The following is a 17,912-nucleotide window of genomic DNA, read 5'->3' on the forward strand; positions in this document are numbered from 1 at the left end:
AAGTGCTCTGGATTCATGGCCAAATAGAAAAGGGCCACCTTTATTGAATTGCTGACATGGTTATACAGTATTCAAGATTTAAAAAATATTTAATTGGATATTGAAACTTCACATTCTTCGATTCCTGCCTGTGTAGTTCAACCACTGAAAATCATTCTGAAATAGGATTAAGACTCACATTGAAATTAATCAATGTTCATATAGAAACGGTAGAAAACAAGTTGCACAGTACATTTAGGAAGAAAAAAATTCCTAGGATTCATAACATTTAAGCAAGCAAAATAAATCAGTGTAGGGTCATGCTCTTGGTCATCTGGTCCTGCAAGGCTGACTTCCACGTGTTGTTCACACTAACCATCGAACTGTGTCGTCCTGTGTGACTCAGTTGGTAGAGCATGGCGATTGCAACGCCAGGGTTGTGGGTTCGATTCTCACCTGGGACAAGAAATGTATCCACTCAATACTGTAAGTCACTCTAGATAAGAGCATCTGCTAAATATAAAATCTTGTGTCTTAGAGGATGTGTTTACATGGACAGCCCAATTCAGATTTTTTCCCCCACTTACAATTGGGCAAAAGATCAGAATTGGGCTGGCAGTGTAAATGCATCCAGAGTGCTCTAAACCGAAACTGGTACTTGATGTCATCTTAAATCTGTTTTTCAGGCCTTTAGTAGTAATGCAAATTACCTCCTGGACCAAAGTCTACTCTGATAAGAAGTAATTTGGTATTGGCCAATTGCACTTCAGTTGAAAGAGTAACCAATCCGGTGGTTTAGAATCTGATCCACTCATATCCTTCATTGAATCAGACGTCACCCAGGTAGAAGGCGATATGGTCCTCGAACAGAGCGATACACAGCATGATTGCACCCCCTGCCAACAATCCTAGGTTCTGTAGTAGGAAGCGAGTCCAGGGTCCCATCGGGCCAGGATCACCATGAAGCATCTCAGGCAACTATTGAGCAAGAGAAGAACATATGACAATTGCAGCATTATTAAACTGACCAAATTAATAGACAGTTGTCTGTAAAATGCCTTTTCACACTAAGCCGAGCTGTGCTGGCCTGGTTACACAACCACTATAGTTGCTGGAACCATGCTGGAAAGGACAATGTGAAAAGGAAATATGCGAACCAGCACAGTGCGGTTCATGTTGGCCCGATAATGTGAGAAGGGTGTGGAACTCCTTCCACCGTAGTGACTCACCATGTCAGCGAGGGCCACATAGAGGAAGACCCCAGCGGTGAGGGTGAGGATCCAGGGGGAGATGTGGGCTGACTGGTGGCCCAGGACAGAGCCAGTTAGCAAGCCCACAAAACCCAGTAGGGCTGATACAGCACTGAAAATAACCAGTCTACGAACAGGCCACCCTGCTCCCATCAGCACTGCCAGGTCACCTGCAAAGATAAACAACACAATGCATCAATTTGATAGTCTCATACTCATTACAGAGGTCTACCTGAAACGTTATAGTACCAGGCTTAAACTTTTGAAGGGCATGTCGATGTGCAATGCTTTTATGTGTTGCACCCATCTCTGTTTTTACATGCACCTCACAAAAAGGTGAGATGTTCGTGTATACCTACCTAGCTCGTGAGGAAGCTCATGGCAGAACACAGCTATGGTGGTGCTGAGACCTCCAGCCAGACTCTGAGAGAATGCAGCACCAATGGCCAGTCCGTCAGTAAGGTTGTGTACCCCATCTCCCATAACCACCATCCACACCAAGCTTCCCATCCCAACCTGCTCCTGGCCAGGCGGGCTGTGTGAATGACCATGACTATGCTGCTCAGTGGAATGTGTCTGCTCAAGAACGGTGGGGCCTGTAGAATGGGAGAGATGAGAAAGATGTTTTACAATGCAACGGTTCAACTCTGCCAATACGGACATAAATGCTCTCATAAAGTTACATAAGTATTACATTCCAACTCACTCTGCAGAGCAGTAAGCTCCCTCTCTGGGTCAGGATTTAGAGTGGTGTTCTGCTCCTTCCGCTTCCTCTTAACTTTCTGATGACAAAAACAATTTAAACATTCCATGTGGAATCAGGAATACAAGACTAAACAATTCCCTATTTTCCAACAACAACAAAAATATGACTTAGGGACAATCTCAATTGCATACACCTCGCTGCCTCAAAACCCATTGGAGGAGATGGTCAGAGGGGCGGGACCTCTGGCTTTCTCATCCAATGGATTTTGAGAAGGGGGCGAGGAGGACGCAAGGAGTATGCAATTGAGAATCTCCCAATGACTACTATGCACAGTGCATCATAAAACAGTGGCACAACTTCAAACTCTTCCCTTTATTCTCTAAATCCAGCTAACCTTATAATGGGTCCTCAGTCCTAGAAGGCTCTCGAAGATGAAGAGGAGGTAGCACCCTCCCAGCACACAAAGGCCCTTCAGTATGGAGTCCTGTTCTTCAGAGTGGCTTGAGAGTGGCCCAGTCTTAGCCTGCAGGACACAGATAAAACAAGACATGGTTTTCATTAAACGTATTTAATTTTAGACTTATATTTACTACTAGATTTTACAACTTAACCCTCCATGACTAAACAGAGACAGTAGCACTGGTATGTATGTAGTGTTTGACAGTTTGGTAGGGTGTTTACGTGAGGCAGGAGATGCAGCAGGGCATCTCCACACAGCGTCCCCACAGCCAAGGCTGTCATTGGACAGAGGAAGGAGCGTAGGCGGGCAGGGGGCAGAAGGGGAACCAGGCTCAAAGACAGCAAAGACGGCAGGCTGATCATAGCCAGAGCTAAGGAGCTCCATCCCAAAGCTTCGGGGGAAAAAAAATATTATATTCATTCTGCTTAAACAATAAGGTATTGTAGTTTCCAGGGTTATGTTAAGTCTTAGTGTATCCTAACTGTTAAGTTATGCTCCTGTGCTCCAAGTTGTAAAAGGCTACATTGCTTTTTAAAAACATCCTATATCGATAAATCAGTCCCTCTCATAGTTGGAATCTAGTTTCATAAATGCACCTTTGAGGAAAGTCACACTCCTTTCTAACTCCGCCCCATCAGTCTCTGGGTGGCGTAGACAAACACCACTTTCAATCTGGTACAGCAGAGCTGGGCACAGGAGGGTGAAGTGGGCAGGAGTGATGTGGGGTGCCTTTCCCAGACCGAAATTCCACAAGAGCTGAGTAACATTCAGACACTGAAAAGGAAAGGGTTAAAAGTATTCAATGTCCACAGAAACTGTTTATGTAAGGGAATTGATTTGATAGCAGATTTTCACATTAACTCCCTTTAAACAACAATGTCAAATAAAAACCTGAGGAGGATAACATTTTGCCAAGAACGGTAAGCAGAATTTAGTTGTGAACTTTGTGCGTTTGGCACAAAACATTAACCAGATCAATTGTCTTTTATTGACTACTCACGTTCCCATGAAGATGCCTCTGAGTGGGGTGATTTGACACAAGGGAGTTAAACATTCCTTGGACAGGAATAGAGTGTGCAATAGGGGATGACCATGGAAGGACCTCTTCCTTAATCACATTATCAGAGGATAATGTGGTCCCCTCTTTATAACTAGATCCAGCAGACCCTGATATCCCAGGCTGTGGGGTTCTTTCAGATGGGGTAGAGAAGAGGCAGCACAGTTTATTCAGGTGTCATTGCGTAACTAACTATTCATAACCGGATGAGCACAAATGCTAAACTTCCGTACTTCAAAAGTGGCTGTATATCTCTAACAATCATGGGATCAAATCAGTTGTAATATCTGTATCTCACCTGGCTGCGTTTACAGAGGGGGGTGGTTGAACAGGCCTACTAGGACTGGGGGTGTCTGTTTCCTGATCGTCATGGTCATGAGATTGTGTATGAGGAGGGTGAGGTTGTGTCAGAGTGTTATGGTTGTGCCTCGACCCTCGGTGGCTGATCTCCAACACACTGACCTGCCCTAGTCCCAGGCTGCCCAGTAACTTCTGCAGGCCCTTATAGGTCAGGGTCCCATTGTCTCCATACTGATGGAACAGACGCTGCAAGTAGAAGACCTGGAAAAAAAGACAGGTATTTTACTTGAGTAAATGGACAGCTGAAATGATCAGAAAGAGCAATAATCATCAGTGGTAAAATACTGGCGTTGTTAAACTATTAGAATAGGCTATTTTATATTTTTAACAATGCACAAAATAGATTTAGTGTTGTTGACAGCAGTGTCTCAACGGTTAACTTGTGACCATATCAACTCTAAATTACGTCATCTTCATAATATTGCTGTTAAGTTGTTGTAGCAGTAATCTATTGAGGCCAAATTCAGATATTTCAGAGGCCTGGAGACAGTACAAACTGGTATAGCCTGTCTTCCACAATAGTCTCACCTGCTCTTCAAAAGCCTCATCTAAATGTTCAGATGTCGACCCCTCTTGTCGGCTACCGTTTGATATCCTGTCTGTCATATTCCATGGTGTTTTCACTGTGCCACTGACAGAAAGTCGCGCCCCTGCCCCAAACTCCAGCAGAGGCAGACAGACAAATAGTCCTACGGCGAGCGTCAGTAGAGGTGACATCCTATAAATTAACTGCAAAAATGAATATGAAGAGGCAAGTTCATTAAAATCAGGTACCGTGAAATGTCTCAATAACTCCTTAATGAATTTTGCCAGTTAGTTCATCATTTAGTCCGCAAAATTGAAACTGTTACAGTTGCTGAATGCCAAACATTTTACAGGTCAGCGAACCTACAAAACCTGACATTTCTTGGGGGCTTACAGGCAACTCACGTGGGTTGTTCGTTGTTGTTTTCACCAGTCTCGAAATACATCTTCTCTTGTCCCGCTGCTTAGAGGATTGAAGCGCCTGGGGGGGAAGTCTTTTTTTTTTTAGTTAATATTATAACGACTCGGTCATTTACAGCCGAGTCATGAAACAGATAAGAAAGGCCGCAAAGCATTGATAACAGCAATTGACCTACCTTCTCCAATGAAGCAGGATGAATTGCTCAAGCCAAGGCTCGTGAGAAATGTTCATAACCTCAGTATATCCATGTCCTGGCTAGAACAGAATGTCCTGGCTAGAACAGAGTGACAATAAAGAGAATAGCGTCTTTTTGTAGCCACTAACGGAGGCTACCTGCCATGTCTCGTTGGCCAAAGCATATGTGTAAATGAATGTTTTATCAACGCCGAAGGTCTGTATTAAGGTCTGAGGTTAACATGCACAGGAGATCTTATACGTTTTGTTCTGAGATAATCAGTCAATTAACATGACTTTTGTGAATTATGAAGCCTTTATGTTCTTGTTTTGATTACATAAATACTTCAAAATTGACAAAAAGTGACGGCTAATGAAGATTATCTCATAGAACAAAACGTATATGATCTCCTAAACCTGTGTTTAACCACACTGCTAACCTTATGCCTAACCATAACCTTCAAATTAAGACCAATGATCCAGAGGTAGAAAATACAAACTAATTTCCATTTTTAGTCCTAAAAACGGAAACAAGTTATACTCTTGGTTGTATGTACGGGATACACATGGTATACACCGTACAGTTAAATGCTTACTTGTAGGTTCCTTCTCGACAATGCAAAATCAATACAAAATAAGAAAAGATACAAACATAAAGTGAATGGCTCAATAAAATATAATAAACATTTTAGCATAAGTATAATATAATATAGTCCAATATTTGCACGTGTTTTGGGGAAGGGGGGATTGGAGGGCAAGTGTTTAAATTCTGCAGTATTTAGCAATCATAATAAGAGTCTTGTAGCAGCAGATGTGATGTGTGTGTAGCATGAACGTATGTGTGTGTGTAGCATGAACGTATGTGTGTGTGTGCTTATGTGTGGAGAATCTAAGCAGGTGGTCAGTCCAGTTCAAGTGTTCAGCAGTCTGATGGCTTGTAGATAGAAACTGTCTCTGAACCTATTGGTATCAGTCCTCATGCTCCGATACCGTCTGCCCGACGGTAAGGGAGTGAACAGCTCGTGGCTGGGGTTTGAGGGGTCCTTGATGATGCTGTCCTCAGGCACCGTTTTGAGTAGATGTCCTGAATGGGTGGGAGCACGGTCCTTTTTCATCACCCACTGGAGGGCCTTGCGGTCATGGACGGAGTAATTCCCATACCAGGCCGTGATGCTACCGTTCAGGATGCTCTCGATGATGCAGCGGTAGTATTTGGAGAGGATCCTGGTTGGCATACGGAATTTATTCAGCCACCTTAGGAAGTAGAGTAGTGGTGGTGCTGGTCAAGTTCTCGGTGATGTGGACGCCAAGGAACTTAAAACTGCTGACTCTCTTTACTGCAGTCCCGTTGATTGGGGAATGTTCCATCGTCTGCTTCCTGAAGTCAACAATAAACTCCTTTGTTTTGCTGACATTGAGGGAGAGGTTGGTGTTCTGGCACCACAATGCCAGTTCACTTACCTTTACCTCCTCCTATAGGCTGACTTGTCATTGTTGTCTATCAGGCCTACAACCATGGTGTTGTCACTTGACAGCTAACTTGATGATGGAGTTGGTGTTGTGCAAAGCCACGCAGTCGTGGGTGAACAGGGAGTACATCAGAGGACTGAGGACACACCCCTGGGGGGACCCTGTGTTAAGAGTCAGTGTGGAGGTGGTGTTGTTGGATCCAGTTGCAGAAGGAGGTGTACAGACCCAGGGCTCTGAACTTGGTGTCGAGCTTGTAGGGAACAATAGTGTTGAATGCTGAACTGTAGTCAATGAACACCATTCTCACATAGGTGTTCCTCTTGTCCAGATGTGTTAGGGCCATGTGAATAGCAATGGAAATGGCATCTTACGTGGATCTATTGGAGTGGTAGGCAAATTTGAGTGGGTCCAGTGTGCTCTTATGCTGGCCTTTATGTGGGTCATGACCAGCATCTCGAAGCCCTTCATGATGAACGGTGTAAGTGTGATGGGGCTGTCATCATGAAGTGCTTCGAGAGGTTGGACATGTCCCAGAGGGCCAGATGGTGGTAGGCCTAATCACCGACGACGATGAGACAGCCTATAGGGAGGAGGTCAGAGACCTGGCAGTGTGGTGCCAAGACAACAACCTCTTCCTCAACGTCAGCAAGACAAAAGAGCTGATCGTGGACTACAGGAAACGGAGGGCCTGAGCACGCCCCCATTCATATCGACAGGGCTGTAGTGGACCGGGTTGAGAGCTTTAGGTTCCTCAGTGTCCACATCACTAAGGATCTATCATGGCCCAAACACACCAACAAAGTTGTGAAGAGGGCTAGACAACACCTCTACCCCCTTAGGAGGCTGAAAAGATTTAGCATGGACCCTTAAATCCTCAAAAAGTTCTACAGTTGCACCATTGAGAGCATCTTGACTGGCTGCATCACTGCTTGGTATGGCAACTCTTGGCATCCGACCGCAAGGCATTACAGAGGGTATTGCAGACAGCCTAGTACATCACTGGGGCCGAGCTCCCGGCCATCCAAAACATCTATGCCAGGATGAAGGCTCTAAAAATTGACAAAGACTCCAGCCACCCAAGTCATATACTGTTCTCTCTGCTACCGCAGGGCAAGCGGTACCGATGCACCAAGTCTGGAACCAACAGGACCCTGAACAGCTTCTACCCCAAAGCCATACAACTGCTAAATAGTTAGTAAACAGTAGCAGCAGCGTATGTCACTATTTAACTATCTGTCACTTTATTCCTAGGTATATGTACATATCTACTTAAATTAAGGGCCTGTAAGTAAGCATTTCTCTGTTAGTCCATGTCTGTTGTTTACGACACGTGACAAGTAAAATGTGATTTGATTAGACAAGTGTTGAGTTGATTGAATTTTCACAAGAATAATAGTCTAATTTTCTCAACCTTTCAGGTGATAGGCCTATTGTATGCAAGTCGTTATCATTTAAATGTTGAAGAATACATTACAGGTGAATAGTAAAATCTCTTAATGAAAGACAGGGATGAGTAGGCCTAATGGGATAATAGATTATGAGTTGGACGATGATAGTCAGAAAAGTCCAAAGAGGAGAATTCTGTCTTGAACACCAGAGCCAGCACACCTTCTTTGCTGGTTCATCTATGGCCCATGGGAGCCAAAATATGATGGCGGTCTAGACCCAGGCCAGACAAGAGGCATAGTCACCTTCACACAAAAAAAAGAGAAAACAGAAGACAGTGCCCCAAATAGGTAGTCTTGCAAGGGACCTTAGGAGTCAGCCACTTCCACAGGAAGCAGGAGGCCCCGAAGGGCCCCAAGCTTAAGGGCCCACATCCAATGACCCACGTTGAATTACAAACCAGATTTAGTGATAATGGTCCCCACGATGAAATCGGGGACTGTGGATCTTTCTCCACCCCCATTCGTTTGTGTGTTAGTCACACGCGATATTTAAGACAGCACTGGCACGATTTGGAAGAAACTTGGATGAGTGACGCGTCTTGCCATAACGATCCTGCATGTACAAAATTGAACCGATTGGCCCAAGTCCGGAGCTATATAGTAATTAACTGAAATGTGTTAGTCACACGCGATATTTCACTTGGCTCAAGGGGGGGCGCTGCATCATTCGTGGTGGACGACATGTTCACTGTTGCCTTGTTTTTATTTTCAATAATATCAACAGATTTTTTTTTATACATATCTTTTTCTTACATTTGTTAAAATATCATTGATTTCAATCATCTCTGACGCCTCCCTGTCGGGTTGAGGAGGCGGAGTGGCTTGCTTGCTAAACCAGCAACAACCTACTTAGGCTAGCTGATGTGGCTGGAGGCTAGCTAGCTGTCAGCAGAGGTCTGAAATTACGGAAATTGTCATTCAATCATTTTGCTTGCTCTTCAAGGACGTAAGTGTTTATTCCGATAACAGAATATTTTATTTGAAAAATAGTTACAGTAAGATAACGTTAGCAAGTCAACAAGAGCGTGCTGATATAGCCAACAGTTGGCCTAGCAAGCTAGTCAGCTGCAGTGCTAGCTAGGCTAGCCAGTTGGCTTTATTTATTTTCTAAACTAAGAAACTAACGTTGACTCTCTGATGGCAGCTTGCTAACGAACGTTAGTATAACTCACATTTATAAGCTGCAACTTTGCAGGTCTAACTTAGACTGCTAACTAGCTAGCTAGCTTGAGCTATCGCATTTCATTAAAGCCACAGTCTGTAAAATATCCTATAATTTCAGATAGATATAAGAGAATGTATCTTATTTAACCATCCCTCCCCAGTCTGCTGTGTAGTGTTGCTGCCTGCTATACTGAAAATATGTCACAAGTCAGCTGGGAGTGGGACAGCAAGAGCCTCATCTCAAATATGGGAGGCTTGGCAGCAAGGGTTTAAAGCAGATATGTTCTCCATTTGATTGTTTAGGCTACAGTCTGTCATCTATGGTAGCTAGTTGTGATTATACTATTGTGTTAATCAGCAGGCTCTTAGTCACCACCCAGAAAACAGGCCCTAGTCAGATCAAACTATTTAATGCCCTGTCTCATCCTCAGTATGCCAAAGCAGCAGCTGCAACCAAGGTTGGAAATTAACACCCGCCAAATGCGGGCATATTTTGTCATTCGCGGGGTAAGAATGTCTATTTCACCGGCCACGTTGGCGGGTGGTCATACAGAGCATTTGTTAAGTGTTTTTAATCCAAAACCCACATGTAGAAATTGGTCGTTTTGACAAGAAATACTACTAAAGTGTGACATTGTTCTCGTGTTTCTTGGCCAGTTACATCGTTTTGTTCACATGTTAGGTTGTTTTTCAATGTTACTTTGAGTTTGCTGCTCGCAAGACGTCGCAGTTGTTGATTTTTTTCGTCACAGACAAGCGAGTGCTCAAGTTACCACGGTAACGGCCCGTCCCTTAAAGGGCTTTAAGAACAAATTCTTATTTACAATGACGGCCAAATCCGGACAATGCTGTGCCAATTGTGCGCAGCCCTATGGATCTCCCAATCACGGGCTGTATGTGATACAGCCTGGATTCGAACCAAGGACTGTAGTGGCTCCTCTTGCACTGAGATGCAGTGCCTTATTAGGCCACTGCGCCACCCGGGAACAAATCTCACCTAATGATTGAGCATGGATAACTCCCAAAAAAACTGTTATTCGTGGACGTTTAGTCATTAAAACGTTCAACTACTTTGATTGCTCTCCTAGATTTATTTGTGTGCTTCTATATTTGTCAAATAAAATGTCAGCATAGAGCCCTGAACAATCATTATAAATAAGTTGTATCACGCAGCTGTTTGTGGCAGGGCAGGCACTTTGTTGATTCTTGATGTTCATTTGTAGAACTGTTAAAGAATAAAAACACATATATACACTGCTCAAAAAAATAAAGGGAACACTTAAAAAACACAATGTAACTCCAAGTCAATCACACTTCTGTGAAATCAAACTGTCCACTTAGGAAGCAACACTGATTGACAATAAATTTCACATGCTGTTGTGCAAATGGAATAGACAAAAGGTGGAAATTATAGGCAATTAGCAAGACACCCCCCAAAACAGGAGTGATTCTGTAGGTGGTGACCACAGACCACTTCTCAGTTCCTATGCTTCCTGGCTGATGTTTTGGTCACTTTTGAATGCTGGCGGTGCTCTCACTCTAGTGGTAGCATGAGACGGAGTCTACAACCCACACAAGTGGCTCAGGTGGTGCAGTTCATCCAGGATGGCACATCAATGCGAACTGTGGCAAAAAGGTTTGCTGTAGTGTCCAGAGCATGCAGGCGCTACCAGGAGACAGGCCAGTACATCAGGAGACGTGGAGGAGGCCGTAGGAGGGCAACAACCCAGCAGCAGGACCGCTACCTCCGACTTTGTGCAAGGAGGTGCACTGCCAGAGCCCTGCAAAATGACCTCCAGCAGGCCACAAATGTGCATGTGTCAGCATATGGTCTCACAAGGGGTCTGAGGATCTCATCTCGGTACCTAATGGCAGTCAGGCTACCTCTGGCGAGCACATGGAGGGCTGTGCGGCCCCACAAAGAACCCCACACCATGACTGACCCATCGCCAAACCGGTCATGCTGGAGGATGTTGCAGGCAGCAGAACGTTCTCCACGGCGTCTCCAGACTCTGTCACGTCTGTCACGTGCTCAGTGTGAACCTGCTTTCATCTGTGAAGAGCACAGGGCGCCAGTGGGGAATTTGCCAATCTTGGTGTTCTCTGGCAAATGCCAAACGTCCTGCACGGTGTTGGGCTGTAAGCACAACCCCCACCTGTGGACGTCGGGCCCTCATACCACCCTCATGGAGTCTGTTTCTGACCATTTGAGCAGACACATGCACATTTGTGGCCTGCTGGAGGTCATTTTGCAGGGCGCTGGCAGTGCACCTCCTTGCACAAAGTCGGAGGTAGCGGTCCTGCTGCTGGGTTGTTGCCCTCCTACGGCCTCCTCCACGTCTCCTGATGTACTGGCCTGTCTCCTGGTAGAGCCTTCATGCTCTGGACACTACGCTGACAGACACAGCAAACCTTTTTGCCACAGTTCGCATTGATGTGCCATCCTGGATGAACTGCACTACCTGAGCCACTTGTGTGGGTTGTAGACTCCGTCTCATGCTACCACTAGAGTGAGAGCACCGCCAGCATTCAAAAGTGACCAAAACATCAGCCAGGAAGCATAGGAACTGAGAAGTGGTCTGTGGTCACCACCTACAGAATCACTCCTGTTTTGGGGGGTGTCTTGCTAATTGCCTATAATTTCCACCTTTTGTCTATTCCATTTGCACAACAGCATTTGAAATTTATTGTCAATCAGTGTTGCTTCCTAAGTGGACAGTTTGATTTCACAGAAGTGTGATTGACTTGGAGTTACATTGTGTTGTTTAAGTGTTCCCTTTATTTTTTTGAGCAGTGTATATCCACATACAAACAACAACAGACAGACGCACACAAACATCCACAACATAACTCCTGCCCAGATCCCCATTCTCACACCACCATATCCAGCGCCTGCATCATTCTCTGCCACATGGCCTCAAACCGCACCATTTAGTTTTTTCTCTCTATTACCCACGCACTTTCAACATTTAGATAATAAGCATTTGACATTTCCATTGTATTAAAGATGGAGGACTGGTTGATTCCCATTTTCTAAGTGCATGGTTTTTTCAAGATAATTGACAAGAAAAGTATCGTTCAAACCATATCTCGCTGCACACTCATATGCCATATCTTGAAAAATGCAGACAGATGGATTAAAGGTACATTTAGATTGTAATACTAAATTATTTATTTTAACTTACATTAGTTAAAAGACACAGGTCGCAAATGTAATGAAATTTAAGAAATATATCCCATTATTTCTTATTAGTAATACATGCTCATCCATTTTTTTCTGTGGTGAGCTTTGGTGTAATTATAGTGAAAATAATGTGGCTGTTTAAAAATAATAATAATAATATCTATAAAGACCATAAAGTTAATTTCCCACCCTGGCTGCAGCCCCAAGGATAGTAATTGCGGAGTTTCAAAACATACTGTACTGTCTTTGGTTTAAGTTCTGTGTCATTACCATGATACCATTTCTAAGTAAATGCCTAGAAAGTTAGGCTTATGTGTCTGATTGTGTCTGTCTCCCAATACAATGTCTCATCAAAGCCACTCCATGTGACCTTTGACAGTCCTGCTGAATGGGAGAAATGAGGGCCATTTGTGAGTGAGGTAATGGCACTGCTTTTCTGTTTTCTCACTAGTTCTCTCAAGCTACTGGTTTGAGCCACTCAACATTGTTTAGCATGAGGATATAGCTGAGGTTGTTTACGATGCTAAAAATACGGTAACAACGAGGCTTGACCTTGAAGTTATGTTCATTGCACAGGATGGGGTATGTTCGTTTTGCTGCATTGCTTTTGCAGATATGCCATAAACAGTCCTCTAGACAGGTTTGCATTGTGAAATGGATTTTCTCCAGGCAGTGACTCACCTACCCGGCTTGTACTCTGCAGAAACTTGTGTGTCTCAGTGATGTGCCATGGGGTATGACGTCACCAGGTTCCAAGGGGAGGTGGATGAAGACTTGCTGTGTCCCATCTGCAGCATGGTACTGGAGGAGCCAGTGCAGGTTAGTGCCCTACATTTCCCTCTTCTCTTCTCAGCCAGGCCATGCAAGGAATTGTTAATCCCTTTTATCAATTTAATTATTATTTTTATTACAAAAAAATCAAACTTTCCTCTCAGCTAGTCACCTATTTCTGGGATAAAGACCTATTGATTTAATTCTTATTTTTAATACAAAATATACTTGTTTCCCCCTACTTCTTTACCCTTCTCCATCTCCTCATTATTTTCTCTCACATGTAGGCCCCGCACTGTGAGCATGCCTTCTGCAACGCCTGCATCACCCAGTGGTTCAATCAGCAGCAAATTTGTCCTGTGGACCGCACCGTGGTGACACTGGCTCACCTCCGGCCTGTGCCCCGCATCATGCGCAACATGCTCTCCAAACTCCAGATTGCTTGTGACAATGCTGGCTTCGGCTGCACAGCCACACTGCGGCTAGATCAACTTCAGTCTCACCTGAAGGACTGTGAGCACAACCCCAAAAGGCCCATCAACTGTGAGGAGGGCTGTGGGTGAGTCACCTTAGAGCACATTACACAGCAGAGTAGAACAGACCGGCCAGAATGAAAAACATGGCTATGACTTTTGAGTTCCTGGGCATGCCGCACCACCACTGCAGAATGTGACAGTATCTAGTCTTGTAGTGGTCTCTAGAGTGGGGGCTCCCGAGTGGCACAGTGGTCTTAGGCTCTGCATCTCAGTGCTAGAGGCGTCACTACAGACCCTGGTTCGATTCCAGGCTGTATCACAACCGGCCGTGATTGGGAGTCCCATAGGGCAGCTCACAATTGGCCCAGCGTCCTCCAGGTTAGGGTTTGTTCGTGGTATGCCGTCATTGTAAATAAGATTTTGTTCTTAACTAACTGGCCTAGTTAAATAAAGGTTAAATAAAATACAAATCGAGTGATCTAGTGGCTTTCATTTCATAATGTCACAATTTCTCTACAGGTTAGAGATGCCAAAAGATGAGATGTGCAACCACAACTGCATCAAGCACTTACGTGGTGTGGTACAGCAGCAGCAGACCAAGATCTCTGAACTGGAGAAGAATGCTGTAGAGCACAAGCATCAGCTGGGGGAACAAGTAAACAGACACGCACGCACACACACACAGCGTACAAACATATGCAAATGCCTAATTCATAAAAATCCATTAGTGCTCTGTTCCTCAAAGGTCAGGAATATAATGTGTCTGTGTGTTTCTCTGTTAGAAACGGGACATCCAGCTGCTAAAAGCCTACATGAGAGCAATACGCAGCGCCAACCCCAACATGCAGAACCTGGAGGAGAGCATTGAGTACAACGAGATCCTGGAGTGAGTTTACTCTCCTGTTCCCCTGGCCCTGTCCTTTTAGGATATTTTGACATAGTTTCATCATTTTATTTCAGCAAGCATCATCTATTTACTGTGTTTTGGATATTGTTTGTTTAAATGATCAATGTGTACAACCACTTAAATCACCCTGAACTTAATCAAATTTAATAAATCCCTTTTTTACATCAGCAGTATTGTCACAAAGTTCTTTAGAGCTATATAAAAACAATCCCTATTCCCCATCTCACCTGTTCCTTGCCTGCCCAACAGATGGGTAAATTCCCTCCAACCTGCGCGGGTGACACGCTGGGGCGGGATGATCTCCACGCCAGACGCAGTTCTCCAGGCGGTCATCAAGCGTTCACTCATCGACAGCGGGTGTCCTCTTTCCATCGTTAATGACCTGATTGAGAATGCCCACGAGCGCAACTGGCCGCAGGGCCTGGCCACGCTGGAGACGCGGCAGATGAACCGGCGTTACTACGAGAACTACGTTGCCAAGCGGATCCCTGGGAAACAGGCGGTGGTGTTGATGGCCTGTGAGAATCAACACATGGGAGAGGACATGATCCTAGAGCCTGGCCTGGTCATGATCTTTGCCCATGGGGTGGAGGAGATCTTATAAGAATGCAAGGAGGGAAGGAGATTTTATAAGAAACTAGCCAACATTAGGAGAATGTCTAGTATAGTTTGGCAGAGAGGAGACCAGACATTTATGTAAGGGATTTATTCCTCTTTAAAAAAAAATACTCCTCTCTAAAAACATACAAATTATGGGTCTATTTCTCGATGGAAAAAATATAAAAATACATACATTCAACTTATCAGGTGCAGGATAGAAGAACGTATCAAAGAAAAAATAAATGGTATGCTCCCATGGTGATGTAATCAGACCCTAAAGAAAGAAAATGTTTTGATCCATGAAGATCCAACTCGGATCGAAACGTTGTCTTTTTTTGCGTCTGATTAAATCACCATGGGAGCATACCAGAGTGGCAGACATATACATATTTGCGTCTGATTAAATCATCATGGGAGCATACCAGAGTGGCAGACATATATATATTTGCGTCTGATTAAATCATCATGGGAGCATACCAGAGTGTCAGACATATATATATTTGCGTCTGATTAAATCATCATGGGAGCATACCAGAGTGGCAGACATATATATATATTTGCGTCTGATTAAATCATCATGGGAGCATACCAGAGTGGCAGACATATATTTGTTTTCAATTTCACAATGGTTATGTAATTGTTTGTCTTTTGAAAGATGAAAGTGAAAAGGGGTGGGGGGGGGGGGGATTAAGCAGAATGGAAGATCTGAAAGGATCCTAAAGTGACCAGAAGAGGAGTATTACTTACATATGAGCTTAATATCTTTGCCTTAAAAGGACATTTCCAAAAATACACCTGGAAAAAGAACATAACTGATGATAACCAAGATATTCTAAGATGGAATGTTTACAAGAGTCACATAATGTGCTATTAAAAGCTTTGTCTGATCTAAGTTCTCGTAGATTCCCCCATCCTACGTCTTCTGTTGTGTAAATAAATGAGTGTAAGAAATTATGTAAATACAAATATTATATTGAAAAAATATACCCTCTAGCTATTCTTCTTATACAATAATTAGACAATGTGATTTTTGTCTGTTGGTTTCCATCTGCGTTCACACAGGAAGCACAATTCTGATTTATTTTCCCACTAATTGGTCTTTTGGCCAATCAGATCTTTTCACATCAGATCATTTCCAGAGCTGATCTGATTGGTCAAATTAGTGAAAAAAAGATCAGAATTGGGCTATCTGTGTAAACATTGGCCATGTGTTTCAGGATGCTACCTGGACATGTTTTGCTTACTCCAGCATTGTTTTTCTGTGAATATGTCATGATGTTTAGCTTATTTTTTTGTGCCATGCATTTTATTTATTTATTTGGAAGACTATGCTTGAAGATGTTTCCGTGTTATGTAAATACAATTAAGCTCATAATTGTCCTTTTGCTTCTGTTGTACATAGTCAACATAAAGTTGGGTCCAACTGACATTAAACGTTTGGGATGTAACATTGTGTAGCCTAATCTGATTTATTTCAATCACGATTGAAGCTTTTTTTGTGTTTTTGACTGTTTTTTTTTTACCAAACTATTATCTAAAGGATTTTAATAACTGAATGAAACTAAAATAACAAACGAAAAGGGACTTGATCTAAAGACATGGAGTAAAAAAATAAAAATGGTGGAAAAAAGTACTCAATTTTCATACTTGAGTAAGTGTAAATGCTATACATCAAATTCCTTGTATTATGCAAACCAGACGGCACAATTTCCTTTTTTTATTTTTTATTTACGGACAGCCAGGTGCACACTCCAACCCTCAGACATAATTTACAAACGCAGTATTTGTGTTTGGTGAGTCCGCCAGATCAGAAGTAGTAGGAATGACGCGTTATATTGATAGGTGTGTTAATTACACCATATTTATGTCCTGCCTCAGCATTCGAAATGTTTAGAGTACTTTTGGGTGTCAGGGAAAGTTATGGGAGTATAAAGTACATACAGTATTTTCTTCAGAAATGTAGTGGAGTAAAAGTTGTCAAAAATATAAATAGTTAAGTACATATACCCCAAAAAACAACTTGACTAGTACTTCCAAGTATTTTTACTTAGTTACTTTACACCACTGACAAACATTTGGAAATTAACTTCATGTTACTTTGTGTCACCATAATGTACAAAAATGTCAATTAAATGAAGATCAATTTGGATTGTGAATCTTTTGTTCTGTATTCTATCTTTTGTTCCTGTCATTCTGTCATTTTTTTCTGTTTTGTGTCATTTTCTCTTGTGGGGTGTACAGACAAAAATAAATAAAATTGCAATTGTGATACTCATGGTACTGTTGTATGGCTGTTTTCTTAAGGTATCAAGTCACTCCTATTTACAAGTAGGGCCTCCATACATCATGGTTTCTGATCATTAGGGGTCTAAGCAGCAGTCTATCTGGCAGCTCCTGGTCTGTCTACCCACACAAACACCCACATGGTCAGTACAGTCATTGTGTACAGTATGTCTACAGCAGCAGTGTCCGCTGAGCTCTGGCCAGCAGCCCATACTCTCTATTGAGGACTTTCCTTTTAAATCCTTCCCTTTGTTGTGAATGGATGGAATGCCATGTGCTTTGCCAAATGGCATGTTTTTGTTATTGTGCCTGAAAATCCTCTGATTCATTATCTGGTGTTCAATGATCCAGGCTGAATCACATCCGGCTGTGATTGGGAGTCCCATAGGGCGGCACACAATTGGCCCAGCGTCGTCCGGGTTTGGCGGGGTAGGCCGTCATTGTAAATAAGAATTTATTCTTAACTGACTTGCCTAGTTAAATAAAGGTTAAATCAAAATAAAAAATGAATCTAATGCAGGGGTTCCCAAATTGATTAGCTCAGGCCCCTCTTCCAGCATTGGGGAACATCTTGCACAGGTTTAAAGCTTATTTCCTGCATTTCTACACATTTTGTCATGGGGCAGAGAACATTTTGCAGTTTTAAAGCAAATTTTCTTTCAATTCTACACATTTTG

The 17,912-nt window shown here is 43.2% G+C and overlaps 2 protein-coding genes across 6 annotated transcripts; one reads left to right on the top strand and one right to left on the bottom strand.

The window, feature by feature from the left end:
• Positions 1–6: 6 nt before the first annotated feature.
• LOC129860707 (zinc transporter ZIP5-like) lies at positions 7–5,161 on the bottom strand. Of its 3 annotated transcripts, XR_008760402.1 has the most exons (13): positions 4,934–5,161; positions 4,743–4,818; positions 4,341–4,541; positions 3,751–4,013; positions 3,396–3,585; positions 2,992–3,169; positions 2,617–2,786; positions 2,330–2,458; positions 1,936–2,011; positions 1,589–1,825; positions 1,209–1,399; positions 690–957; positions 7–435 (listed from the first exon to the last, which is right to left on the bottom strand). XR_008760402.1 is itself a non-coding variant. In XM_055931383.1 (12 exons), the coding sequence occupies exons 3-12, from the start codon at positions 4,527–4,529 to the stop codon at positions 808–810; spliced, it is 1,773 nt and encodes a 590-aa protein (XP_055787358.1). In that variant the 5' UTR covers positions 4,530–4,541; positions 4,743–4,818; positions 4,934–5,161; the 3' UTR covers positions 7–807. The 3 variants fall into 3 exon arrangements, 2 of the variants coding, with proteins under 2 accessions (XP_055787358.1, XP_055787359.1); XM_055931383.1 differs by having other exon boundaries at positions 7–957; XM_055931384.1 differs by lacking the exon at positions 4,934–5,161 and having other exon boundaries at positions 7–957; positions 4,743–4,838.
• A 3,291-nt stretch (positions 5,162–8,452) lies between these two features.
• Positions 8,453–16,570, top strand: LOC129860708 (E3 ubiquitin-protein ligase NRDP1). 3 transcript variants are annotated; one of them, XM_055931386.1, is made up of 7 exons: positions 8,453–8,796; positions 12,555–12,617; positions 12,902–13,017; positions 13,257–13,528; positions 13,965–14,100; positions 14,228–14,331; positions 14,602–16,570. In XM_055931386.1, exons 3-7 carry the CDS (start codon positions 12,928–12,930, stop codon positions 14,954–14,956), a joined length of 957 nt encoding a protein of 318 aa, XP_055787361.1. In that variant the 5' UTR covers positions 8,453–8,796; positions 12,555–12,617; positions 12,902–12,927; the 3' UTR covers positions 14,957–16,570. The 3 variants fall into 3 exon arrangements, with proteins under 3 accessions (XP_055787361.1, XP_055787363.1, XP_055787360.1); XM_055931388.1 differs by having other exon boundaries at positions 12,578–12,617; XM_055931385.1 differs by lacking the exon at positions 12,555–12,617.
• The last annotated feature ends 1,342 nt before the right edge of the window (positions 16,571–17,912 follow it).

The sequence above is a fragment of the Salvelinus fontinalis genome, chromosome 8 (assembly GCF_029448725.1).
Source record: "Salvelinus fontinalis isolate EN_2023a chromosome 8, ASM2944872v1, whole genome shotgun sequence".
NCBI lineage: Eukaryota > Metazoa > Chordata > Actinopteri > Salmoniformes > Salmonidae > Salvelinus > Salvelinus fontinalis.